Source organism: Poeciliopsis prolifica, unplaced genomic scaffold (genome assembly GCF_027474105.1).
Source record: "Poeciliopsis prolifica strain line A6 unplaced genomic scaffold, Auburn_PproV2 SCAFFOLD037, whole genome shotgun sequence".
Taxonomy (NCBI): Eukaryota; Metazoa; Chordata; class Actinopteri; order Cyprinodontiformes; family Poeciliidae; genus Poeciliopsis; species Poeciliopsis prolifica.
The window spans coordinates 3,184,726-3,212,292 of record NW_026562412.1 but is presented as its reverse complement, the minus strand read 5'-3'; the positions used below and the strand labels follow the sequence as shown (position 1 = coordinate 3,212,292).

Below are 27,567 nucleotides of genomic sequence, written 5' to 3'. Positions count from 1 at the left end.
TTAATTTCTTTCACTTGCTATTGATGTTTTATTCTGTACAGAGGGACAATTTGTACAAAATAATCTAGATATATAACACTACATGAAACAAGGTAAATCATATATACAATAAATGAATCATATAGTACAGGTCACATACAAAAGGACACTTAAGTTAACAAGTTTTGAAAATTATGTGTTAAAATTAAAATAGCTAGATCCTGTGGAAATAGAACAAGCCACCAAATAATTTCCAAATCATCTTTTCTTATTATAAATGACTTGTTTTCAGCATTAAAAGAAAACTCCAACATTCTGGACTGAATGAAATAAAAACCCATTTCTCCCAGCAGGCAGAAATGTAATGACCGACAGAAGAAACCAGTTTGGTGAATGGCATTCCTCCAGGGTAAAAGGTACATGTTTGACATGGTCAGTCTAAATTTACAGCTTTTTTTTTTGCATTCAAGCAAATACAGTATTAATACAGTTCAACTAAATCACAATGTCAGTTTTTTTTATTATTTTTTTCACATCTGGCATTTTTGAGGTCATTTTTCACACCAGTCCGTTTCAGCACTGGGCTCTTTGAATGGCCAGGGATGGAAAAAACAGACAATAAAACGCATTAGACTGAAAGAAAACAAACTTAAAAAATATAATCCAGCGGATGCTTCAAGTTTAAACAATGGTACTAACTGGAAAACACTCAGTGGGACTTAAATTACTTAAGAAAAAAATTATTGGGAAAGTTTGACTGAAGGATCATTAATTTAAAAATAAATTACCTTTAACATTTTCATTGCATTCAAAATCATATAAATGTAAAAAAAAAAAAGGTCCTAATCCAAGTTTTCCGATGTAACAGAAGAGAGCTTTTCCTTTTGCCCGTTCAATCGCGCAAATTTTTCAACGTGCGCACAGAAAAAACGGAAAACAACGTTTTAGGGCGTTGCCATTTTTCCATTTTTCTTCCAATGCAGAAAGCACCATTGTTTGAACTCATTTCGTTTTCAAACATCGTCAATAGATATTAGGGAAAAAAAAGAAAAGAAAAAGGAGCGGCATATGGCACAAAAACAATAAGACTGAAACTTTAAAATAAAAAATAAAACGTCCACGGGACATTTAAAAAAAATAAAATAAGTAATCCTCTTCTTTCCTCGCCATTTTTAAAATTTGTTTATTTTTATTTTTTTCTGAGCACCGAAAGGCTGAGAACAGGCCCAAGTTTGGTCTTAAGTGTGCTGGAGGAAAATAAATCCAAACAGTGGCAACAAACAAAGGCAGGCAGTCGATAAATCAAGCATAAAGAACGCAACAGTCTTGGCACCAAAACAGAAATAAACTACGATCGTGTTTTACTTTTTAAATCCGAATAGCTGGTCTCTGTTCCCGCTGAACTAAAGACACAAACCTTAAACGTCTGATCTGTAGAAACGAGCGTTGTGCTGTCCACAATGATTACAGTGATGAAAGAACGGAGACGAAGCGGGATAAAAGACAAAACATCATCATCATCCTCGGAGAAAAAATAAAACGACCTGAGAAAGTGGAAAAACAGAGGCGGCTGAAGAGTTTCTGCAGGAATGAAGACAAACTGAAGGATTGTGGGTAAAAGAAACGCGTTTCGCCAGCGTCATTCTGTCCGTGGCTCTGGAGGCTCTAGAGCCCGTCGTGGGTGGTCAACATTTCTTCAGCTCTGCGGTGGGACTCCAAGGCTTTTGTGGTGTAGATATCCTGAGGCAACTCGGATTTGCGTCTCACCATGGGCCGCTCTTTTCGCTGCTCCCCCTGCAACTGAGGTTGGGGACAGAAACAGAAATTTGGTCGTGCTCCACGTGTTTTATGAAAGTCGCCATGTAAGGGACGGGCCGCCTTGTTTTTTACGCGCCTGCGCACAACGCTAGATGGCAGAAACAGGATTCTCTTACTGGCCGTCCGTTAACTAAATGACCCTGGAGATGTCGCTGATTAATTCAGTGCAGTGCGCCACAGCAAAAGGGAAAAATGACGCAGAGAAACGACTAAAACCCGCTATGAAGGCAGACTCGTTGCCATATTCAACCAAAAATACACCGAAACATTTTCCAAATGAAGAACAGAACGCTACAGTTTTATGGTTTTGGGCTCGATGTTTATTTTGTGATTATTAATAAGTGATCGCTGTGTTAGCTTAGCTACTACAGCGTGTGTTAGCTTAGCTGCCACTGCTAGTAGCTAAGCTAACACAGCGGAGGTGGATTAGCTCATTTAAACACCTGCTAATGATTTGTCAGAGTTGGTGTTTGGAACACCTTACAGCACATCTTCATGTTAAGGTTCTCATAGTCAAGCTAGCATAACTGACCCACTTCCCTCTGCCTCACAATTTATTTTTCTTATTTGAAACGTTTTCCTGACTTCGTCATCTAGTTGTCTTAGTGTTGACAATTCGTAGCAAAGCACTCTGTCCCTTTTCCGTTTCTGTATCAGGCGCTCAGTTCAGGTCCAGTACGCCATGTTGACGACTCAACAGCGTGTGTTGATGACTCAACAGCGTGTTGACGACTCAACAGCGTGTTGACGACTCAACAGCGTGTTGACGACTCAACAGCGTGTTGACGACTCAACAGCGTGTTGATGTCTCAACAGCGTGTTGACGACTCAACAGCGTGTTGACGACTCAACAGCGTGTTGACGACTCAACAGCGTGTTGACGACTCAACAGCGTGTTGACGACTCAACAGCTAAATCCAAGGCTAGCCATCGTTAGCGAGAAGCTTTTTGCCCTCCAGCTGGGATCCAGGGCGGGATCTTTCACGTGTGACTGTTGACGAATGACTCAAAAACAAAAAAATTTTTCTCACTTTTTTCTGCTACACTATGCACAGTCTCGTTGCTATAACAACTGACAACAACAGCGATAATGCATCAGGATTCAAAAAAAAAAAAAAAAAATACCATGCAAACATTTCCCATACAAACAACAGATCACTCAGTCCGTTAGTTTTAGATTTTCATTTTTAATAAGTGATTAGCTTATTAGCTAATTTGCTCCCACAAATACCAGAGGTTCAATTTTTTCAGTTTTCCCTTTACTACTGTAAATGCATAATGTTTTTCATTTTATTAATTTATTTTACTTTGGGAGAACAGTACTAGTTTTATCTTTAAGAGTCATTACTTAAAAACTTATATTTCTGTAAAACATTAGGCAGTTTGGTATTTTAATAATAATAAGACTTTTTTTTATACTTTAAGTCAGATAGAGTCATATTTCATATATCTCTCTTCGGCTCCATTCTCTTCCTACCATTTCAGACTAAAAACGTTGCATTACTTAAACACTCAGGACGTCTTTATTGAAGTTTAGTCGTTTCTTAGATGTGTCCCTGAATTTTTCTGCAAATGAAGAAAACTAAATAAATTTCAGCTGAATCAGTTAATTCAGAGAAAGTCAGGTTTACCTGAGTTGCGCCCTCCTCAACTGCCTTTTTTAACCTCTGTACATCTTCTATGAACGGGTCATCCGTTTCCATAGCAACGGTACTTATGATGTCATAGGGATCAAGATACAAACAGAACTGGATGCGAAGGGAGGGAAGCAAAAGGAAGAAGATGGAGAAAGAGTTTCAGTGGCATGCAAAGAAGAAGAAACCAAAGCTAATCTGCAAAACTCTTCACCTCTGGGACACATCTTTAAAAAAAAAATAAACCTTTATTATTATTATTATTAATATTTAAAATTATAGAGATTTAAAAAGTTACAAGTGACAAAACAAAATTCCCTCAAAAAGGTCCTGTTTTCTATACATTTAATGTTTTTCTGATGTAAATTTGTGAATGTTTTTCTGATGTAAATTTGTGAATAAACACTTTTGTGGATTATGTTGCTATAATAAAGTTACAACAAACACTGACTAAACATACGAGTATCTGTTAGTCATTCATTTTAGTCACATGTGACTGTAATTATAAAAAACTCAGAAAAACATTAATTTTAGACTATTTTGCTTAAAACAACAAAAATTATTAAGTAAATTTTCTTTTGCTGAATTATTCAGAATTTTGAAAAGTTGTTTATGGGTTTTGATGCATTTGATTGTATCTGACTGAAAACTTTTTTTGTCTAATCCTGGTTTGTTTGAAAATCATTTTTAAATACCAGGGCATTATTTTTTCTTTGTGGACGACGGATTATTAAACTACATGCTCCTATAGTTTATGTTTTTTTTCAGTTTCATGTCTGTTTTGTTCCCCCGGATTTCACAGAACTTTAATTTAAATAAAACTTTTTCATTATGAAAGTTTTGGTATGCCAACATTTTGGTAGGTGACTGGAATCGGCCGATTTTACGGACGGTTTGAGCTAAGAATCAGCTAAAATCTGACATTTCTCTGGTCAGCGAACACACCATGATCTGTAGACTTTCAAAATCAGAAATGTATTCAAGATTAAAATTGAGCTGTTTGGTTAAATTTTAGTACATAGTTGTAAGTTATGGGTTTGTTTTCACTCTTGTGATGAGAGCTCATCACAGACGTGTGATGAAAGTAAAACCTCCTGGTTCTCTAAAGAGAAACCGGTAAAAATAAATGTTAAACATAGAGTCTACCTGTGGATTTGACTTGGCGAGATTCTCAATCTTGATCCATGCCTCTTCTCGTTCTTTCGACTTTGCCTTTTCTCTGTTCATCAAAACACCAAAATGTCTCAGATTTCATCAATTTCATCAAAACACAAAAATCCAACGGCAGTAAAATCATCTAAATCACCTTGAAATGATGACAAAAAGGACTTACTTGTTTTTCTCTGCCCTAAACTGCTGTGTGCAATCATCAAACAGTTTCTGGTTCATCTCCATGAAAAGCTTCAGAGCGTTGTAGATGAGGCCGTGGATGGTCCTGTAGAAAGACAAAAAACAAAAACATTATAATATTTAGGAACAAAATCACAAAGTTCTGCCACAGAGCAACAGATTTATGAAAATTAACTTTCAATTTTCTGGTCAATTAATGGATTTGGATCAACTTCAAGGTTTTTAAACACTTTAAAAAACAAAACGAACATGACGTTTGGTCCAATGCAACAGGAAAACTAAACATTTATGAGTGTTGCAGCTTAAACATAAGTCCTGATACATTTATTCATACCAGATATAATTTTTGATTTTTTCATATTTTTTTCTACTTTTTATTCCAATAAATAAAAATTACTAATGATATAAAATCTTTTGAAAAAGTGGCTTTTATTTTTGTGAGTCTTTCTGTTAATTATACCAAAAAGTATTAGTGCCCAGCTAATTATTTAGTTATGAGAATAATTACATTCCTGTAATTACATAAGTTATAACATCAGCAGAAAAAAGGCAGAATTTTACCAGAAGTACATCTTAAAGTTATAAGACAAAAGTTGTTTTAATGAGAAAAATGCAACTGATATTCAGAAGAATAAAAGTAAAAATGTCAAAACCTGAGAGAAAAAGGCAACCGAGATACAAAACTAAGAAAACATAAAAATTCTCAGATTAAATTCAGAACTTTGACTTTAATCAGAAATCAGCCAGGACTGATTCTGCTTGGACAAATTGAGCAGACACTGTCCCCAAACACAACAGCAGGTGGCGACCTTGCACAACTTACTTGTTCCAGTGCGTCTTTGAGTTTCGGTAGAGAGCCGGAAACATAATGGGCAGAATCTTTGCTGCGTTGTCGCTGATCAGACTCATGATGTACTCGTTGTTCCAGTAGTACAAGGCCCGCTCCGCCACCTGACGGAGGAAAACAACGCGTCAAACTGTGATTTACACAAAATCACAGTTTGATACAAATCCTGACAAGTCTTCACACTTCAAGGCTAAAAACCCCAAATACAGATTTCTGCAAGTTGATTTTGTTCTGATGCCTTTTTAAAAATTCTGACTGGAAGCACCAAAAAGCTGCCATCAGAAAATTACATTTAATAAGGTTTAAATATGACACTGAATCATTGTCAAACATACATAATTTATTTTTTATGTATTTTGTACATTGTTCATTGATTGAGTTTTGTTTTTCTGTCATGAACATCATTTTCTGCGGTGGGTATTGTGGTGGAACGAATGTTTCAAAAGGGGCCAGGGTCCCCTTTGACCCACCTTTCTGGATTGCCACTGCCTATGTTAAATAATATGGTCAAAGTCCTGACAGCTATTACTATTTTAAGACAAATTGCCATTGAAATCATGCTCAGCTGTGACATTATTAAAAAAAAATTTTTTTTTTTGAAAACTTGTCACTAAAATGTAGCATCTTGTAAAAATAATAAAGAAAAAAGCCTGAAAGTACAAATATTTCTTCTTTATCTGTTGTCTTTCTCAAAAATACTTAAATCTGTTGTCATTGGTGTGGTCAGATCAGGCCAGTAAAAATTTTAGCAAGGCACAGCTTAGCTTTTTAAATGATTTATTTTGGATTAATTAATCTATTGGGCTTTACATTAATGTCATCATTGAAGGACTTCACTGTATGTCTTTCTATGACATGAACATGATTCTCTGGAATTGGTATTGTGGTGGAAAACATTTTCCAAGCAGGGCCATGGCCCCCTAAAACCCTCCTTTTGGGATCACCACTGCCCATCCATAATAATGACGTAACACTAACTCAATCAGTGCAATTTATACCTCTAAACGGTTATATTTATCTAAATAAGTGGACTTCTTGTACATAATATAACATTTTTGAAGGTTGATTGAACCTTTTTAACTCAGTTTTTTCTTTGTTTCTCTCCCGTACCTGGAAGTGTGGGCTGGATACACACTTGGCCAGCTGCCGGAAAAGTGGCTCCTGAACTTTAACAAACTCCGAGGGCTCAATGACGTCCAGGATTTCCTCCAGCTCATTGAGAAACATCACCTCCTTTGGGCTGTGAGTCTTTGGCCAGTACTTTAGTAGAGCCATTACTACCTGCAGGGATAAATGCAGGGCGGAAACCAGTTATAAAGGATAAAATGACAAAACAAAAACTTACTTATCCCTTTATTTATTGAACGTACCGGCTCAGTTAATGTGCTGTCCTTTTCCAAAAACTGCACCACACAGTAGGCCAGCTGCATAAAGCCAAACATTAAGAAAAAGTTTGAATTTATTCAGAAGAAACCCCCTTAAGCAACTCTGCAGCGAGGTGAGAACATTCTGGCCTGTTCAACAACAGGTCAGGACAGGAAAAATGTAAATAATTTACATGCCACACCTAACAACTTCTTAGAAAAACAACAAGTTGAGCTTTTATTGCTTCATTTTTTCAGTTGGAACAAACCTGTGGATGGTAGACACTGAGTGATTTGACTTTGTGCAGAGGCAATAAAACCTTCAACAGGAAAATCTTGTGCTCCTCTTTCAGTGGTAAGGCAAATCCATTGATTATGCTGAAGAAAACATAAAGAAGCCATAAAAACTTTGAACTATTTCAGTTTTATGACAAAAATACAAAACATAAAACCTTAGTGGTATATAAACAAAGAAACATTGAAAAGTGTATTAGAAAGATAAAACTAAGCTGGGTCAAGTAGTTATTTGTGTTGATGGCTTTTTGCTTTTTTCTCTATCAACATTTTATATTACACAAATAAAACTGGAAAAATTGAATAGAAGGAAAATGTAATGAAATATTGATAAAGTTGTGGAGAAATGTTTTTTTCACAATGAATACATTTCCATTAAAAATGTATTCTATATTTTTCTAGATCAAAAATCTACAAAATCTTTGATTAGAAACTAAAAGATTTCTCAAATTTCTGAGACTAATATAAAAGTTTGCTTTTTTTTCTAGTAGTGTTTTGACTTTTTCCAGAAATGTCCTTTTTTTTATCAATTAAAATTTCAGAGATTAATCAAAAAACTGCAAATTTTTTAACTCAAATTTACAAATTTTTCTAGAAAATTTCTGAGTTTTTTTGTGGAAATTTTCTACATAGATCATATAACCGTACAATATTTTGTACTATCAGAAAATAATTAATAATTAAAACTTAAAAGCCTTTATTGCATCGTTATTGAATTGCAGTGGCTGTGAAAAAATAAGCTGGACGTCACACTTTAGACACACCTGATCTATTCTCTCAAATTTTCAGAGAAACTGAAATCTGGGTTTTCATTAGCTATTAGCCATATTCATCAAAATAAACTAACACTTAATTTTGTAATTTCTAAGAGTTTACTTTTGATATGAGTGACTGAAAGAATGTTTTACCTTCCAAGTATTTCCAGTAGTTCAGCTATACCGTTGTGGTGCTCAGTTTCATAGATAAACCTGCAAAAACAAAGGCTAATGTTAGTCATGCTACCCCAAACCAATGATCTGGATGCTAGCAGTTTAACATGCCAGTATGTTGGAGTGAGGAGCAACAGGAAACCAACCTATAGAAAATGTTATTGATCTGTTTTCTGATGTACGCCCGCAACCCCAGAAACTTCCCATAGATCCTGTGGAGAGTGGTTTTCAGGAAGTCTCTCTCTCTGGGATCCTCGCTGTCAAATAGTTCTAAGAGCTGCAGAGTCAAGCAGAAAGCACATTTTTATTGGGTCGCTGTGCCTTCTGGGTTTTACGTTGGAAAAATGTTGGGCTTTACCTGCATAACAAATTTCTGATCAATATATTTCTTTGCTATGTTGGGCTGGAAGTCGGGAGATTCTAAAAACCTAAGAAAAAATTCATAGACGAGCTGCGAAAAAAACAAACGAGAAATGCATTTAAAAGCTGGAAAAAACAAAAGAATCTTACCAAGTAGGAAGCAAACATATCAGCACACCTGAAATAAGACAAAACTAACACATAAGAAACACATATTTTTATTTGTATATATAAACTAAACATCTTATTAAAATCAGCAATTTCCCCAATACCTATATTTCTATCAGCAATACCCCATATCAGTAATTTCCCAATATATGTATAATTTTACCAACAATTTCCCCATTTATGCATATTATTTAATTAGTCTCGTCTTGCTTGACTGATTATTTCACTAATAACTTTTTCATCAACATTAAGGAATTCAATTACTCACTTAAAACAAGCTCCTTTATGTTGCTGAAAAGTTTCTTGTAAGTTTGTTTTTGTCTTATTTCAAGTGATCTGAGATATTTACACTAGAAACCAAAAGCACTTGGTAAGATTTTGTGTTTTTGCAGTGCATACATTTGCATGACAAACCACAGATTGCAGAACATTTAGGTTGAAACCAGTTAAATTCAATCTGGACCTGCAGGTGGGGCCACGCCGCCTCGAGCGTCGGCTCGTCCTCCTCGGGATCAAACTCCGCTCCGGTTGGGTTGGACGACGGAGGCAACGTTCTGAACATATTCACAGCAAACTGAAAGAAGCAAAGCAGGAAGCAAACTCCCATCAGATGTGTTCATTATTTACCTGCAGTTCTTTATTCTGAGAAAACAAAGACTTGATTTTTCACCCTCCCTTTCTCTATTTTGAATTCTTTTTTAAGGTTAAACTTAACTGTGTTCTTACAACCACCCTGGAAGGTTTTGCTCCTCCATAATTTAACAGTCTTGTGTTTCTGGTCTTTGTCCGTGTCAACTGACTCCCCTGTGAGCCGCCGCCGCTGCACAGATCACAGGACAACGCAGGTGGCCTACTAAAACACTAAGAGCCTTGTTAGAGAAGACAAGTTACAAAGGTAGGCTGCAGAGCGCCCAGTACACCCTGTGACGATACCTCTGGTCACTAAAATCATGACCAGAATGGCTCAGTGGGACGGGAAAAACGAATTACACTGAGAAATGTTTGGATGATTTAGGGAAATCCCAGGGAAAACGAAAGGAAACATTGAATAAAGTGTTTCAGATTCAAATCATTTCTATGTTAGACCAAAAGAAACCAAAGTACAGAGGATCGCAATCTATCCAAGAATTTGCTAACGAAATCTTTCCAAATAATTTTGATTTAGCTTCTAGTGCAAATACTTCACTACAAACAGAAACTAACTAAAAAGAAACTTATGAGCAAGTTACAGGAGCTATTTTTAAATCAATGAGTTCTTAATATTGATGGAAAAAGTTCTTGTTCCATCTGCAGATTATTTCATTTATAACATGGGAAAACTTATTTATTTTGAGTGAAATAAACTCCCAGTGGTACTAGTACGTTTCTTCAAATTTAAGGAATTACTAACTTAAAATACGCTCCAATATCTTGCAAAAAATGTGTAAGTTAGTACAAATGAAATAAGGTAAAACTAAGATATTTGACTTGAAACGAGACCAAAATAACTTGGTAAGAGTTTCTGTGTTTGCTGTGGAATGTAACTCAGAAAATCTATGCACACATTTGTTTTGTAGTGCATCTCTAAAGTTCACACAGCAGGCGAATGCGACCCAAATATGTTTTTTCTTCGGCTAAATGTGACTTTTTCATCAAAGCCTGAACGGCCAAATTCCAACCTTCTCACCCAGAAAATGATCCGATCTGTGCTCATTTCTGGTTTTGGTTGTGTTTGGTTTTTAATTATAATTGTTTATTATGTTTTATTTTGGATATTTAAATATATTCCAGTTCCAGTGTGGAGTGTTTGATATTAAATTACAGTTTACTGGTCTCTGAAATGCCATTGTGAATACTGTCTCTTATTTTTTGTGAAATAAGTCATCTTATTTTTTGAAAAAACATCAATAACATATATTACGGTCTTCAGCTCTGAATATAACAAACTAAAATATCAGAGGCTTGTTGATGTTGACAGTCAACTTAGCCAGGTGCAAATTAAGTGGAATAGTTGCTGTTAGACGTTGCCTTATGTTAAAGTTGCCATAATTAATCAACTGAACTTCAGAAAGTAAAGCTAACATTCCAGAGTGCAAGAAATTCACCAAATTTACAAAAGTTGTGTAACTGAAATGGTTTGGACTCTTTTTTCTGCCATTTCTCCCTGAACCGTCGGCGCCGTACTGACCATGTGCACCACCTCCGGGTAGATGGGCTCTGTGATGACGTTCCTGTTGTGGGTGATGTACTCGACCATCTCGCTCAGGGCCGCCCGCTTCACCTCCTTCCATTTCAGGTCACTCAGGGGGTCAGAGAGGAAGTCGAAGAGAACGCAGCACTGCCGCAGCTTCTGGATGAACAGCTTCTCCTGCTCTGCTGGAGCCACATCTGCAGAAAACAGGAATAGCAAAAAATCATCAAGAGAAAGCCGATTTCTACATGTGAAGTTGATCTTTTCCACCGACGTTAACCTCAGCAAAGGTCTAAAAATCAACCACTGTGCTTTTCTTTTCTCCAGTAAGAGAAGTTTGACTGACAAACCGGCTGATCATTTCATGTCGGCACATTTACAGCTACAGATAGTCACCCCACTGCTGCCAATTCAACAACTTTCTTGGTATATTGAGCAACATTTCAGACAAAAAAAATGGTAAGTTAAACTTTTTAAAAGATCGGTCATCTGCGATCGGCCAGAAAACTACTATCGGTGCACCCCTACTTTAAACGATGCAAACAAACAAATTATTTTTTAAATAAGAAAAAAACTAACATTTTATTGCTTAAAACACAATAATATGGCATTCTTTAGTGAATTTGAACCAGGTGAAGCTAAACTTTGCCACTTAAAAAGTTTGGCATAAGACATATTTAAATATCTTAAATGCAAAATATATTTATATTTTGTTCAGGTTGGCTTAATTACTGTTTTGAATTAAGTTTTTCTTTTCAGCAAACGGCTATTTTTAATGTATGTACTCCAGTTAATGATCAATTGATTACTACAATAGTTGATGCTTATTTCAACAAGCAATTAATCGATTAATTGTTTCACTCCTACTTCTGTTCTTTCAGTAATGTTCAAACCAATTAAGTCAAAGTAAGAGTTACTCTGAAAGAGAAACGTGACAATAAAATGTTGAAGGCTTAAACAACAATTGGCAGCATCACAAGAGAAAGCCAGAGAAAGATTGTGGGTTTTCTTTCTAGGACTCTAATCTGACCATCTTTATTTCAACAGCAGGAGGAAACATCAAAATTTCTATCTGGCTGCTCGTGTGATGCAGTAACAGCAACGTTGCACCGTTATAATCCAGCAATGTGACAACTTGTGATGTTCCTCTTCACTCCAGGTTTGTCCATTTCATAGGTTTCTGTCAGCAGAAACAGACTGAATAAAACCAAACACTCAGTGAATATGAAGATGACTGAAAAGTTTATTTATCTAAGTGCAACACGAGCATCTGTGTGAACAAAAATGCCTCGTTGATATCAGATTAGAGGCGAATGGACAGTCTGTTTTCAGATAACAGAAAAGACACAGTAGCTCGAATATTAACTTGCTACAACCAAAATATGCAGAATTTTCTTCCTGAAAGCAAAAACAAGTGGAACCCCGACACAAATGGACAACATCAACACCTAAGAGCAGGAAGCATGAGGCTAAAAATTCACATGTTTCCTGGTTCAACGTTCAAATATGGTCAAAATTCAGCTTGATTCTCATCTCCCTTAACTGCTCCATCTGGGATTTCTCTCATTTAGCTCAATTTCTGTGGTAGAATTTAAACAGGGGAAATCAGCAAACAGAAAGAGAAGTCGTGAACGATGACTTCAATTTTCTAAGCCATTTTTAGAATTGTAGCCATTGCTAAAACTAGTTTTAGCAATGGCTACAAATAAAGTGAACAATGTTCATTACATTTTCTGAACAAAATCATTTACAGACAGAGATTTAGCTGTTTTAGGGCGTCTCATCTCTAAATCCAAATAATCTGCTGCTGGCCACGCCCCCAACTCACTCAGACCCGCAATTACCCAACCATGCATCTTTGAAAAGCAGAGGTGGAGCCTCCTGCTCAAATAACAAGAATGCATCAAGTGGCTTCTGGATGGTAAGTCAACAGCAAAACATTCATCTTTTCCAGCAGCCATTCTACCAAACATGTCCAGACTTTTACATGCAATCAATTGCAGATAACAAAAATATAGCATTAATATCCAGTGTAAAAATCCAATAATTGTGCTTTTTTTTAGAGCTCTGCAACAGAGAGGGCTGCTCTGGCAGAGGCTGAAAAGAAACAACAGGCAGCTGAACACATTCACTCCTCGTTATGTGAATGTATGTAAAGTCATGGCCTCCACAGAAGAGAATGAAGAAAATGCATGCAGACCTGGTGTGCAGCAATCCTGCCACCTGGTAGGTTCTAGGTAAGCAGAGACATGATGGGGATTTGGCTCAGACACCAACACACACTTCTGCAGCGTCAGTCTAAGGTCGGCCAATTTATCCTGATGACGGCGCGAGAATGCCACAGCTTTGGAGCCGCCATGTGTGTGAAAAGGTCCAACATCCATCATATTTATCTTTATTAGCTGCGTTTCCATCACTAATACGGGCAAAACTTAAAATATTCAACTAATGTCAGAAAATTTACCTTCATCACTTTTTAGCAGGAAAAAATATTTGGGGGGGGGGGGGTTCACTGTAGCAGAATCCATTTAACCATACTACATGTGCTTTAATTTTTAAAACATAACTTTTATAAATGTAAACTAAATAAAATTCCACAGTTATGTATTTAGTGGTTCTAAATCTATGTAGGCTTAGTGAAAAGAACATTTTACTGCCATATTAGGGATTTAAATGGGCAGATATTTATGACAAACGGAGGAGAACGTCCCAAATTTCAGGGAGAGGAAAGTTGTTGTTGTAACCTCAGGTATAAAATTAAATGTGTGTTATTGATTCCAACACAATTTATCTAAAAAAACTAAACTGAGGAAGACATTTGATACGACTCGATGAGTTAGCCTGTCTCAATACGCACAAAATAAATTCATCTCATAATAAATTAAAACAAGCAATAATCACCATAATTTGCATGACTTTTTTTAATTTATTAACTTATACAAGTTTATAAATTAGTTTATCAACAGCTACAAGGCGCAACTGCTAACTGCCGCTAGCGGCTCATTGGGAGTTTTTGCTCTGTAGTTTGTTTAGGGTTCATTATTTTATTTAATATTTAGGGGCAAAAGCTGCTGGGCTGATATTAACCACCAACTTCATTTTCTCTGTTAGAATAAATTCAGTGAACCTGCTGGACCTAAGACAAACAAAGAAAGGTTGCAGTTACATCAGCTTAAGAGCTTTCAGTGTGGGGTCAGACGTGCGACGTCCCATAATGCACAGGGACATATGGACGGACGGGAACCTGGCGTGATGCTTCGCTCCTCTGGCGCTGTCAGGACTTAAATTGCCTCTGTTACATAAGCCTGTCTCCTTGCGTTATAAACTTTCTGTATGCTCTGAAAATACCCGCCGGCTTGTTGTGCAACAGATAAAGAGCCAGTGTTCTGATCCCAAAATTGATGTTTGCCTCAATGTGACTTCTATTAACGTAATTCATGCGAGCCTCAGGTGGGAAACAGTCATGCAGAGGCTCTTTGTGTCTGCGCTCACACATCAGGCAGGACAGAGGGAGATTTATGTGAATCGTTTCTGTTCAAAACAGAAAGATAATGAAGAAGTGGAGTCATACTGGGACCAGTCTGTGGTTTGGTCCACAGAGCTGGGACTGCTTTTTACACAGAACCATTTGTGATCAATGCCAACATTGACAAGCTACTATTTATAGCCGCGTAGAGATTTTAAAGCCTGTGTGACCAATTTGCTTAACTTAAAAAAATTGTTTCTAAAAGCATTCACTAAAAGTTCAAATATTTCTGAATTTGCAAGTAAACTTTTTAAAATCATTTACAATTCATGAAACAATTACATTAGGAATGCACCAATTGCAGTTTTCTGGCCAATTGCTGATTATCAATCTTGATTGATTCCAGTTTTGGCCAACGCCAATTTATTTATTTTTTGGCTGAATTGTTGCGAATTATAGTCGGATTATTTGTTTTAAAAAAAACACCGGATCCTTTAAACGCTGACTGGTTACCATGATTACCCTTCATTTACCCTGCCGTTTTAGCATTAGCTTCTACAACTGTTCATCACAGTGTGATAAAATAAATTATTCTACCAAATTGACATGAGTGAATTAAATGCATCTTAATGACCTTTAAGCACTGAATGCAGGTGAGTCGATAAATGTTGAGAAAAGACGTCCCAAACGAAAACTAATTACTGCCAATATTCACAAAAAGCAATTTATCAATTAATCAAATGATGAATTAAAACAAATTCAGTTTCCATTTTGAATTATTTATTTTTCCCTCAAAACTGAAAAACAAAATCTGTAGTTTGTTGCTTTGGTCTCAAATGGACTGTTATTTTAAAGACAATTTTGTTTGCAAAAACTTCATAATTCATTTTATATTATGGTTTTTTGTGTGTGTTTATTTTAGATTTTTAAAATCCAGTGTTAAATATTAATATTGATCTTTAAACTTTATTAGCATTCATCGCAATAACTTCTGGGACAATTTAGTGTCTATAAAAAATGCACAAAAATCTTTAAAAAAATTATTTTTTCTCATTTCTAATGCAATTTTTTTTTTCTCGAAATAAGAAAAACTAGCGAGTAAAAATGTAATATGCTAAATAAAACCAAAAACAGTGAACTCTTTAGAACAACTGAAAACATTTGACTTGGAGTTTTCTCCAATTCTGATTGTTTTCTACCAGCAATATGAATTTTTGCTAAATTCTTAGAAAACATGCAAATCCCTTTGAATCAGAGCAGAAAACTTTAATATTTGCTGCAGCTTTCAATAAAAGCATTGCACCAATTTCTCTGCACACTGATAAGCAACTGAGACATGAAATAAAAAATTTAATTTGATACTTCAATGCGTTTCCTATCAACCATTTGGGACTGTTGTGTATAAATGAGCATTTGGCACAAATATCCAGAGTAGGTTATTGGATCTGAAAGCATTAAATTAAAAATGAAAAACAATAATATTCTGACTGCGTTTAGTCAATTTCAAACAATTAAACAGTTACTTAAGGGAATATTCCAGGGAAAGAACTAAAATGGTTTTAATAAACTCTTTGTTGAGAAGACACTTGTTATAATTCAGGCTACATATTGATCCATTCGTAACCCGACTCTATTAGGATAGGGTTCCACCAATCTGACTTTTGCTGATCAATACTGATTTTCTGTTTTTCTCTGACATCTGACCTCCAGACAAAGTCAGGTTTTCCTCTGATAAAAACAAACTATAAAACAAAAGAGAAATAAATGTTCTGCAGTTCAGCCCGTCACCATAAATCCTGCTGGGCGATAAATTATCCCAGAAATTGTTGTGATAATCTATAATGTTGTTTTGAGACTGATATGGCATAATATGCAAGGACATTCATAAAAGTAAATCAATTAATTATCAAGCAATTAATTGATTTACTGATTATTTTTTCTCTATTTTAACTGATATTGCATTTGCGACGTAAATAAGTCTTCAAGCCAAAACAACAGCTAAACTTGGTATTTTAACCATCTTCAGCTCAGAATAAAATAAACTAAAACATCAGTTAACTTAATCAGATGTATTTATTTTGATGAAAAGCAGGTAACTGAAACCAGAATAGTTGCTGTTATTCTTGCTAACCTACATCTGAATGATCCGAGATGAAAGTTCAAAACAGGCCTGAACAGGACTAATAAAAATCGTGTCATCTTTATTGGACAATAAAAAATAAGTCATCTTTTTAGATATTTTTTTCTGATTTAATCTGTTTGTAAACAACTACAGCTGATTAATTGCCTTTTATTTAAGATCAAAAATATTTAAAAGAAAACTGATAACTAACAAAACAAAGAACCATTTTCTTCTGTCAACATATCAATCAATATTTATTTTGATGCTGATAGAACAAAATAACAGAATTTTGTTGCTAACTTCTAGCAAAAAACCTGCACAGCAAAGTAGCCTGGACCGACATGGATAAAACATGAACAAACGAAGGAACATTTCTGAAACATCCCATTCATTAGCATCTTCCAAAGCATTTATTTTGTTGTCTGAATCACAATCAGTAGTGATATCCTGCAGTAACCATATTTAAGACCAAAAATATTTAAAACTGATGAATTTAAGACATTTTAAGGCCTTAATTTTAGATACATGAACTTAAAACTTTAACTATGCGCAGACACCCTGCACCATTATACACACTGTAGCTAGGGATGTCACAATTAGCAATAAATCAATTAATAATCTGGTGTTTTTGCCTCAACTAGCCTTTTCATAATTCATGTATTTGTTATTTCTGTTTCTTTATTTTGTATATTTGAAATGTCATCCAGTTCCAGTGTTAAATATTCAGCAGAATTTAAAGTTTGTGTTTTTAGATTGCGTTCCTGCATCATTATGCCATTATTAATTGAAAATTATCTCGAAACAATATTACTGAGATAATTTAACGTTCAGCAAAATTTTTTACTGTGACAGGCCTGGGTGTAACGTGACCTTTTGCAGTAATAGCGGGATCACATTATAAACATGTTGTACGGTGGTAAACAATTATGCTTTGTTTTCGTCTGACACTGAAATAAAAGCCAAATATGTAATAGCGTGACTGGAGTACAAAAGAAAAGAGAATTAGCAAGTGAAACCAAAATTGGTATCCAGTATTGTCCAGGGAAAAAACCTGATCGGTGCATCTTCTGTCAAAATAGTCTGAGTTGAATCCACATACATTACCACTAAAATAAAACAAAGCCGACTAGTTTTTGGACAAAACATTTGCTGGAACTGGAAGCCACAGTAACAGAATGACGCAGGGAGAGTCCGATTGTTCCCAAACAGAGTCATCATTCAAGGCAGTCGCCTCTACGGTTCAATGGACTGAAATCAATAATTGCCTACGGATTCATCCAACACTGGGCTGCACTCAAGTACAGTGGTAACAAACCGGCCTTTCACATTACACTGAGCACACATTTAATTTAAAAAGGACAGCCAGACTGTATCCTGTTGGACAACACTCAAAAAGCTAAATATGTCCTGAAATCTCTTTGGTGTTCACTCTGACCAATTTGTGCCCAGATTAACTGGAGTGTGACATGAATGCTGCAGACAGGAGGCTAAAGATGCTCATTTCATTATTTCCTCCCGTCTTATTCAACAAATAGCTGCACAAAACTCAAAAAAACAAACTCATAACAATAGAAAAATAAACATTAAAACACTGAGAACAGACCCTTCCCTTGCCTATGACCTCACTTCCTTTGACGTCACTCGCTCGGCGGGGGGATGGGCAGAGAGCGGCTAGCTAGTAAAGCTGATTTTTTTTTTTATCTCTTCCAGCTTTACATAAACGCCCAAACAAACCATTTCTGTTTCATTCAGACACAACGGAGCTTATATTAAAAAAAAACAGCCGTTGATCCCGTCCTTAGCGGCTGAGACGTTGGCCAGACCAAGCGGCATCAGTGGAGCAGGAGCACAGCAACACTCAGCTCCCCGATTCCCCGGGACAATACAGGAAGAATCGCTTCCTTACCTCTGAAGTGCATAAGAGCCACCGGCTGGAAAGGCCCGTTGGAATTGGGTGCATCCACAACCATCCTGTCTCCAGATTTATTGCATGTCAACATCTAAAGCCCAACCAGGAAGGCGATCCACTCAGGGCGAGAGGCCAGCCTCCATTTTAGCACAAAAGCAGATCAGAAAATGAAGCGCTGCTGCTGTGGGAGGGAACTGGCTTGTCGGTGACGTCAGCAGCGCAGCCACGAGCTGATTGGTTGGACTCATACCGCTCTGGAGCAATAGGAAAGCAGGCTGGTATGGGTGAGGGAGTGTGATTGGTTCAGAGACTGGACAGAGGGCGGAGTTACGGCGCTTCCATCTTTTTTTTGCTCCAGTTTCTTCTTTCCAATAGTCCGCTTTAAAAGAAGGTTCTGCCACAGATCTTGGATCAGATTGGTTTAAATCGTTTCCAGTGTTGCCATTAGCTGGGATTTCAACATAATCTGATTTAGGAAAAGTAGCTGAATAGAGGAGGAGCTTAGAAAGGCAGGAAAGTCTTTTATTCTCATCTTTTTCTAGTAATATTTTATGAAAAGGAGGTCAAAATGAGGGTCAGAGTGGGGATTTAAATAATTGATTCAATGATTAACAGATTAAACCATAAGAAAAGAAGACTGCAGAGGTAACTGTAGGAATTTATAAAAACACTTCTGACATAATTTGTGGCAATGAATTTTGATATATGCCACAATAGCAAATTTTGTACCAATAATTATTGTGCTAAACAATAATATTATTGATTTAAGACCATTTTCAAGCAATATATTGATTGTAGTTTACCCTCTCACACCAGCAAACTAATTTAGCAAAGAACCATTAACATTGGAATTAGACATTTTAAGTTTTCAACATAAAACACACCTACCAAATAAAATGGCGACTGCAAAAGTTGGGATAAAACACCAGAGTGAGTTGGTTGTTCGACAATGATTGAATACATTTTTTATATCACCTGCTAAGTATTTGTCACCAAATCGATGTAAACATAATCACATTTTTGAATTCTGCACCTAAAAATTAACCAAAGTATGGAAAAACTAAAATTACTGCTATAACCAATAATAATTAACTAATAACAACTAATACAAACCAGCAAACACTCTAAAAACTACCGGTAACTGAATCTGACAAACAAAAAGACAATCACAACAAAATAAAACGAAACTATAATGAAAAACCCAAAACTGTTATAAAGCTAGTACGAACCAACGTCAAAGATGATGCCATGTCAGTAAATGTATGTAAACCTTCGACCTTGAAGACATTACTAAATGAATTTCTAGCATATTCTCTTCTGGTTGTGGCATTTAACAAATAGAAATACTTTTGGTAATTTTAGCTGAGCTAAAACAAGAGATCTGATTTAACTTCAGTGTGCGTTGGGTGTATGTAAACATCTGGTTCCAACTGTTCCAGGTGACTGTTCTCTCCAGTCTAGACAATTTAAAAAAATATCGTTTCATTTATAACCAAATGAGACCACAATCAGCCCCCTTCAGTCACTTCATGACTCAGAAACTTTGAAGGAGTTTGTTATTGTAAGTGATGTTTACAAGTTGAGCGAAATTAGCTAATAAACAGGAAATGAAACTGAGTCAAGAGAGAAAATGGAATATGCAGAAAATCAGCACAGCAGCGTTAAGCAGTCTTATCACTTTCATCTAATCTCAGAAAACTAAAAATCACAAAACTTATGTGTCAATTAGTGTTTAGTAATGTTTCCATTTGTGTAATACTTGAGGATACTGAATGATTTATCTGCTTTTCTTTGAAACATAATGAAGTGGCTGTCTGTTTTATCATGTGATACATCAGAGGACACACTGATACAGAGCACACACACTGACACCACAAGACAAGCCAAAGCCTGTAAGGACAGCGAGACTCCAAAACCATTTTTACATTTAAAAGCCAAGAAATTACAGTCTGTTTAAAAATGGACACTCAGTTTAAGCGGCTGCTTCGTTTTCATAGCTGCATTTGCCTCCTTACTGATTTCTGCTGTTTTTGCCACACTTCACTGTTTCAAGTCATCAGACTTAAATACAAGAGAAAGGTCACATGTCTATTCAACCAACCAGGTCCAATGTGAAAAAATAAATGCTCCCTAAATCTAAGAGCAGTTTGTGCCACTCAAGGTAACAACTGCAATCACCCTACAAAAATAGAAAATCCTGCCAAGTATTTTTGGTCTAGTTTCTTGAAATAAGACAAAATCAACTTGCAAGTAACTTTTCAGCAAGATATAGGAGCTTGTTTTAAGTAAATTTCTTAATAATGATGAAAACTCAAACATGCTGGCGCTCCACCTGCTTTTTTACGTGTTTGCAAAACCTAGCGAGAAGCTAGCTATTTTTTTTAAACTCCTTCATGTGTTTGTTATTGAGATTTAAACTTTTTAAAACCAAAGCAAACAGGCTGAACTCGGCTGGTGGATCTGTACCTTACCAGAGGCACACATTTGAAAAATTTAAAGTCCAAACCTTGAATTGTCTATTTTTCTGTGTGATTTTTCTGTGTGATTCACTTCTCAATGTAAACGTTGCTAGTTTGCAACATATTCATCTAACAAAACTTTGGTCAACCAGGTTAAGTCTCTCCATATAAATAGATGAAAACACAAAATTTGCTCTCTTTTTTTTTTGTTTGTTTGTTTTTGCAACAATTTAAAAGTTTTCACTAAATTCGAACGACAATTGGCTGAAAACATAGTTGCTGTGTTCTTGTGCTTTCAGTCACGGATCGACGGGTGAATAGAGAGCAGAATTAGTGATTCCAATAAACAAGTTGAGCAGATTCTGAATCAGAAACCTTAATTACCATGATTCAGATGCTGTTTCTAGACTTTTGTGTTACTTTGATGTCATATATAACAGGAGCCACACATTCCAAATAAAAACAACTAAACACAGATTATTTTTTATTTGAATGTTTCCTCTATTTGGGAATAGTGGTTCTCCAAAAGCTTTAGAAAAAGTATTATAATCTTCTCCAGACTAATATTTGTCAAGTAGTTTTTTTCTAATCTGTTTTTTAATTTCTCGGGATTGTAACATTGTCTATTTTTAAAAATCTATTTTTTTATCTACCTCCTTCTCACGGCACACTGTCCTGAATTTGTGACGTGTTTTTCTGCTCTAGCACATCAGATTGAGATTAACCATCATTTGAAATGAGGTGGTGAAGCAGAGAAACATCCAAAACAAACCAGCAGTTTAAAAAACACTGGTTCATGTTGTCAAACTGGTTCTACTTAAATCATTTTCTTTATTCTACTGACGAACCAAGCCTGGGTGTAGCAAGTAAACTGAACCAAAAATGTGGTTAATCGGCTAATTCATGAGGTAACAATGGGAAAATTACACTTTCATCTTCGGCTTTGAATGAAACCATCGTTAGATGGGAGTATTTAGTATTTACTCATGTTGTCATTGATGATCTGAGACATTTAGGTGAGTCACAAGCAGAGTTGGCTAGTAAATATTTACATTTGCATGAGTAACTTTAAAATAAATACTTTCAGGAGAAAAGATATTTGACAAGAATAGCAGAACTGTTTATAAACAGACATTTATATGCAATCAAAAGAATTAATACTTTTAAATTTAAAAGTATCAGCAAATCATTGACATGGTACTTCATCTGAATTGTTAAATCTTAGAAAATGTAAACAAATAAATTATATATAATTCATTAAACACACATAAGTCATTGTGGTACTGGTATTTTCACAGGAAAGAAAATGACCAAGACTCTCCACCAATGTGTTAGAAAAGGAGCTTCTTAGTTTCACTAAAACAAAAAGTTAAAGTAAGAAAAATAAAAAGTAAAAAGGTGTTCAAAAGTAACCACAACAGACAGACCCTTTGGAGAATGCACATTTCAATTCAGTGGATTAGAAGGGGTCATTTTCCAGACACCAAAAATATTAACTCATTTCCAGAAAAGGAGCTGGATGGATTTTTTTAAGCACTTAGGATGTTTTTAGAACCAGTTGAGACTGAAGTGGAAGTATAAAAAACGTGGGAAACGTTTTTGTTTTGCATGAAAGGTCACCTTTAACAATGTCAGTTTTTCTAAGCTACCAAAGTTTGACACAGTTGTGGTAAACAGTGATTTGCAAAAGCAATCCCATTCCTTTTTTGTGACATTTTGTCATATTGCAGCTTTTACTGTAATTTTATATTTCAGGGAGTTTATTGGTTATTTTAAAGACCAGCAGAAAGCAGTACATAATAGTAAGGTGGAAGGAAAATTATACATATTCTTCACATTTCTCTATGAATGGAAACCTAAAACCTGTGGCATATACACTGTGGTGATTTTCAGTGCCACTTTTCTCCAAATCATTTAGCTAAAAACCAAAACGTTTTGAACTGCGTCAATAAATATCCCTGAAAATATAAGAGATAATAAATGAGAGAGAATTACAAGCAAAGATGTTCAACAAGTACAATATAAAAACATTTTCATAACATTAAAAAGAAAAAGGTAACTGGTTTTAAAAGGTACAAGAGGTCAGAATCAGACTTTCTGTTTCATCCAGCAGGTGGCAGTGCAGGTAAACCTCTTCAGCCAGAGGTTCTTGGAAACTAACCCCGTTGCTGAATGATTTACTGACACCTGGCAGAGCGTACTGTTTAATCCTCTTCATCAAATTTGCATGGCTGCTCTGCTGACAGGATTCGGTTCATGGGCCTCCAGCAAACTGGAACTAACAGAAGGACTCAATTCTCCTCCAGTTCTACTGACAGACGTGATATTAATAGAAATAGAAATTTTTGCTGAATTTCTTGGACAAAATAAAACAAATTCCCTTCTTTTTTTTATTTCTCTACATGGATGAGCTAAATAGTTATTGCATCACACATAAAATGTATTTTTGGCTAAGAAAGCAAACACATTGCAATAAAGCACTCAATAAGTGATAATAGCAGATTAGCTCTGCTATTTAGTCTGTATGTTTGTGTAAAAACTGCCGTACAAGATAAATGTCTGATAGGCAGATGGACCAGTGGTTTGGTTGGGATTGTAGTCAGGTGCGTATTTAAAGTGAAGACGGGTGTCAAAGATCAGTCATTTTGTGATTATATCAAGACATTTTTCCATGTCATAAGTGAAATAATTTGCCTGTACAGCTAGTACTTTTTGGCTTAAAACAAGATAAAAAAAAAAACAGTTTTTATTTGTACTGCCCCTTTAATTATTTGTGGGTTTTACCTATTTGCAGGGATCATAGAGATTAACATACATTTGTATTTCTGTATGCTTATTTTTGTTTTACTTCCGCTGTAAAGTACCTTTTGGACACCTATTGGATGTAAATCACTCAATAAATGTTGATCAATTGAAGATGTCTTGGAGAACCTGGAGACTGCAGACCGGTCTTAACTCACGGCTGTCATAGATAAAACCTCTAGATTTTAAAAGATGAAAAGAAAACAAAATGTTTAATACCTCTTGGTTACAAGATGCAATAATGTTAGCCAATGAGCCAAAGTGGAAGGGCTGTATTGAGTATCACGATGCTTCCTTCAGCCCTACAAGCCATTTGTCTTGAACACCTGTGTGGGGGGACGCAGCTCATCCAGAGCTGCTGTGTATCGGTTACAGGAAAATACTTAGGCCAGATCCCGTTTGTAATGCTGAGTGTAAACAAAGAAGTCATAAAAGATTGATGAAAGTCTTCAAACCTCAGCCTCGTCGTCTCTTCTTCGTTTCTCCATTAGCGGAACATGTAACAATTAAGTCAATCGGTGTGGTCAGCTGACAGAAAACTCACCTTGCAATCATTATAATATGAGTTTATGCACATGTTGTTCTAAATGATGATTCTATGGCCCGGATTTTTCACCAGTTGATGGAGTGAGTCGGTCTTTCGTAGAGGGAGTAATAAACGTTATTGTCAGGTAAGGCGGGAGACGCAGCTGATTGCACATCAGCTGCATTAGAGAGCAGGCGGATGGGCACAGCTATAAATAATGTAACAACCAAGGATCTCAACATTTGAAAGGTGGGAATCAAGATCCACAAAGGTTATGAATTCTTAAAGGGGATCTATTATTATACAATAAAATTACTTTTTCGTATGTTTTTTCTACTTCCATTTGGGTCTCAGCTGCTTCTAATAAATCCCAAAAAGTTAAAAGTGATCTATTATGCTTCCCTGAATAGGTCACGATAGGTTGATGGGCAAAACAAAACATGTTCATTAATTTGTTTTGCACAAAATTATCCTCAGACAATTAGATTTCAGTCTTAATCTTCTTTCAGAATGAGATGTTTTAGAGCATCTTGTCACTTTGAATCCTGATAAGCTGCTGCTGCCCACATCCCCCAACTCTACTTCTACACTCTCACGTGAAAAGGGCTGCAAACAGATGTGACCATACATCTTTGAAAAGCAGAAGTAGAGCCTCCTACACAACCAAGAAGAATGCAGCAAGTCAACAACAAAGCATTTGTCTTTTCCAGCAGCCATTGTACAACACATACAGTGGAAAAAACAGCTGACCGAACATGCAGGACTGCCGCCATTTTAAAAAATTCTATAATGTGACGTCACATGTCAGCAGCCTGTCACCTAGCAACCCAAGCTGAGCTGAATGTGCTGGACAATGGCTGCTGGAAAAGACAAGTGTTTTGTTGTTGACTTACCATCCAGAAACTACTTACTGCAATTCTTGTTGGCTATGCAGGAGGCTCCACTTCTGCTTTTCAAAGATGTACGGTTGTGTAGCCATTTTAACGTGGGAGTGTAAATGTTGAGTTGGGGGGCGTGGCCAGTAGCAGGTTCTTTGAATTTAAGTGACAAGACACCCTAAAACATTTCATTCTGACTATAATTTGATTATCTAAGAATGATTTGGTGAAAAAATGTGATGAACAAGTTTTGTGTAGACCATAGATAGATCTATCCAAACCTGTTCAAGGAAGCATAAGAGCATCTTCAATGACTCTGATTTTTATCTACATAAATGCAATTTTCAGATTGTTTTCCTCGACTGTTATTTTTGCAAACTGGTTAAAATTAGACATAAAACACATTCAAATAATGTAAAACTTCAGCTTAGACTCAACATACCCGCGAGAGCCGGAAGTTTCTGCAGCTCTCTGTTAGCGCTGAGGGGGAATGAGGAGGTGCTGAACCTCTTCTCTCTCTTCACCGCCGAGTGGGACCCGGGCTGCTTCACCCTCAGCAGCTGAGCTGCAGGGGGCGCCTTCTTACCTGAACCCTGTGGAAACACAAACAGCAGCGGAGTGAGGTCAGGTGGGACGGTTCCTGCTCCACAGGAAGTGGGACAGCAGCCACTCTAATCAAGTGAAGACAGAAAAGAGGCTGAAGGCTCCGCCGTAAAGAGGTCAGGTTCCTTTCCTTTCCGAATCAGATCCAGTGGCTCAGGAAACACAATCTCAGTAGGCCGGTGTTCTGCTGACAAAATAAATGATCTCAGATTGAGCTGATAAAGCTGTCACTGGAACAACCAGAGCGAATTTAATCTGAATTTACGACCCAAAAAGAACCACACCGTCATGCCACTTACTGCAAAAACACAAAATCCTACCAAATATATTTGGTCAAATATCTTATTACACTTGAAATGAGACAAAACTGACTTAAAAGTAACATTTCAGCAAGGTATAGGAGCTTGTTTTAAGTCAATAATTTCTTCATTTAGAGGAAAAATTACTAGTTCCACTGGCAGAGTATTTCATTTATAAAATGAGAAAAATATTTTGCTATCAGTCATATAATCTGCCAGTGGAATTAGCAAGTTTTCATAGTTTATTCCAGATTTTATGCACTGCTGTACTGCAAAAGCACAAAAAAAGCATTTTTGTCTGGAGCAAATATCTTATTACACTTGAAATACAAGTAGTTACAAGTAACATAGAAGTTAATACTTCCTTATTATTGATAAAATAAATAGTAGCGGTTAGTGACACTTAAAATACTTTTGTGAGACTTGAATTGCTTCAAAAAATGCACCAGGTTACTGAGATCCACTTGTATCTGACTGGAGAACATTTTTAAGGTCTAATTTTAAAAACTATGAAGAATTTTAGAACAAGATGGCTGAATATCCGTGGTGAAGAATAGGCACAGAAAGAACACAGGCCTGAGGCTTTTGTCCAATTGCTACATTCAAACAACAGGCACTGCAGAAATAACTTGGGTCTAAAATAACTGCTACAATGCTGGCCTTATTCCCTCAGAATAAAAGTACTTCTACAGAAAATAAAGTCACAAGATCATGCCACATGTCATATGAGCAACTTTTCCTGGTTTACACCGAAACAAAAACCCAAAAAAGCCTTAAAACAACAAACGCTCTGATCTGGAGTAACGTCTGGTCAATAAACAGAGCCGAGGTTCGATAAGCTGCAGTGCAGGAACATTTAAAATCCCCAGAATGCACCACAAATGTGTAACAAGCGTCCAGAAAACTGAAAAACTGGTGAAAAACAGACTGGAAATTCTAATTTTGATCAATATTGAGTGGAACATTGATCCAAACATTTTATTGATGATTTTGATAATATTTGACTAACTGTTCTGTTTATTGCCTGTTTTATAATTGGTGATGTCTTAAAAAGATTATTTTATTCAGGATCCCTGTTTTGTTGCGTCGCTTCATTACTTCACAAAAACAATTTACAGAAATTAAACTAAAAAACAACAACATGAAAGACAACAAATTTAGCTTAAACACAGAATGAACTCCAATATAATAGATTCAGTTTACTAAAAAACTATTTTATCTGTAATTTAAAAATTTAACTATCATTAAATGAAATAAATTCCAGAGTTGCATCCATACAAAAACAAACAAACAAAACTCATGCAAATATACTTGTAATATCTTTGAAGAAGCCTCCCAGTGCTCAGCCATTGTTTGAAAATAAAATAAACTTTAAAAGTTTTACCTCTTGTTCCCCTGGAGGTCCATTTTTGCTTCCAGCTTTTTTCGGTCTTCCAGATTTGGAGGATTCCTTCACAAAAAAAAAAATAAAAAAAATAAAAGGCTGAATTAGTGACAAAAAATTTCAATATATAAGCTAAACTCGTCCACACTGCTACCTTTTCTTTTTTGCTCTTGTGAGGCATCCTGAGATGAAAACCTCCAGTCAGG

General features: G+C 36.0%; 1 protein-coding gene across 4 annotated transcripts; it reads right to left on the bottom strand.

Annotated features, from left to right (window-relative positions):
* ppp2r5ca (protein phosphatase 2, regulatory subunit B', gamma a) lies at positions 1-27,567 on the bottom strand. 4 transcript variants are annotated; one of them, XM_055053400.1, is made up of 16 exons: positions 27,516-27,567; positions 27,362-27,427; positions 25,518-25,668; positions 10,911-11,110; positions 9,207-9,317; positions 8,574-8,666; positions 8,362-8,492; positions 8,195-8,254; positions 7,262-7,370; positions 6,999-7,052; positions 6,739-6,909; positions 5,605-5,732; positions 4,765-4,866; positions 4,578-4,650; positions 3,434-3,545; positions 1-1,784 (listed from the first exon to the last, which is right to left on the bottom strand). In XM_055053400.1, exons 1-16 carry the CDS (start codon positions 27,540-27,542, stop codon positions 1,645-1,647), a joined length of 1,728 nt encoding a protein of 575 aa, XP_054909375.1. In that variant the 5' UTR covers positions 27,543-27,567; the 3' UTR covers positions 1-1,644. The 4 variants fall into 4 exon arrangements, with proteins under 4 accessions (XP_054909375.1, XP_054909372.1, XP_054909374.1 ...); XM_055053397.1 differs by lacking the exons at positions 25,518-25,668; positions 27,362-27,427; positions 27,516-27,567 and adding an exon at positions 18,408-18,599; XM_055053398.1 differs by lacking the exons at positions 1-1,784; positions 25,518-25,668; positions 27,362-27,427; positions 27,516-27,567 and adding exons at positions 3,298-3,363; positions 18,408-18,599 and having other exon boundaries at positions 3,429-3,545.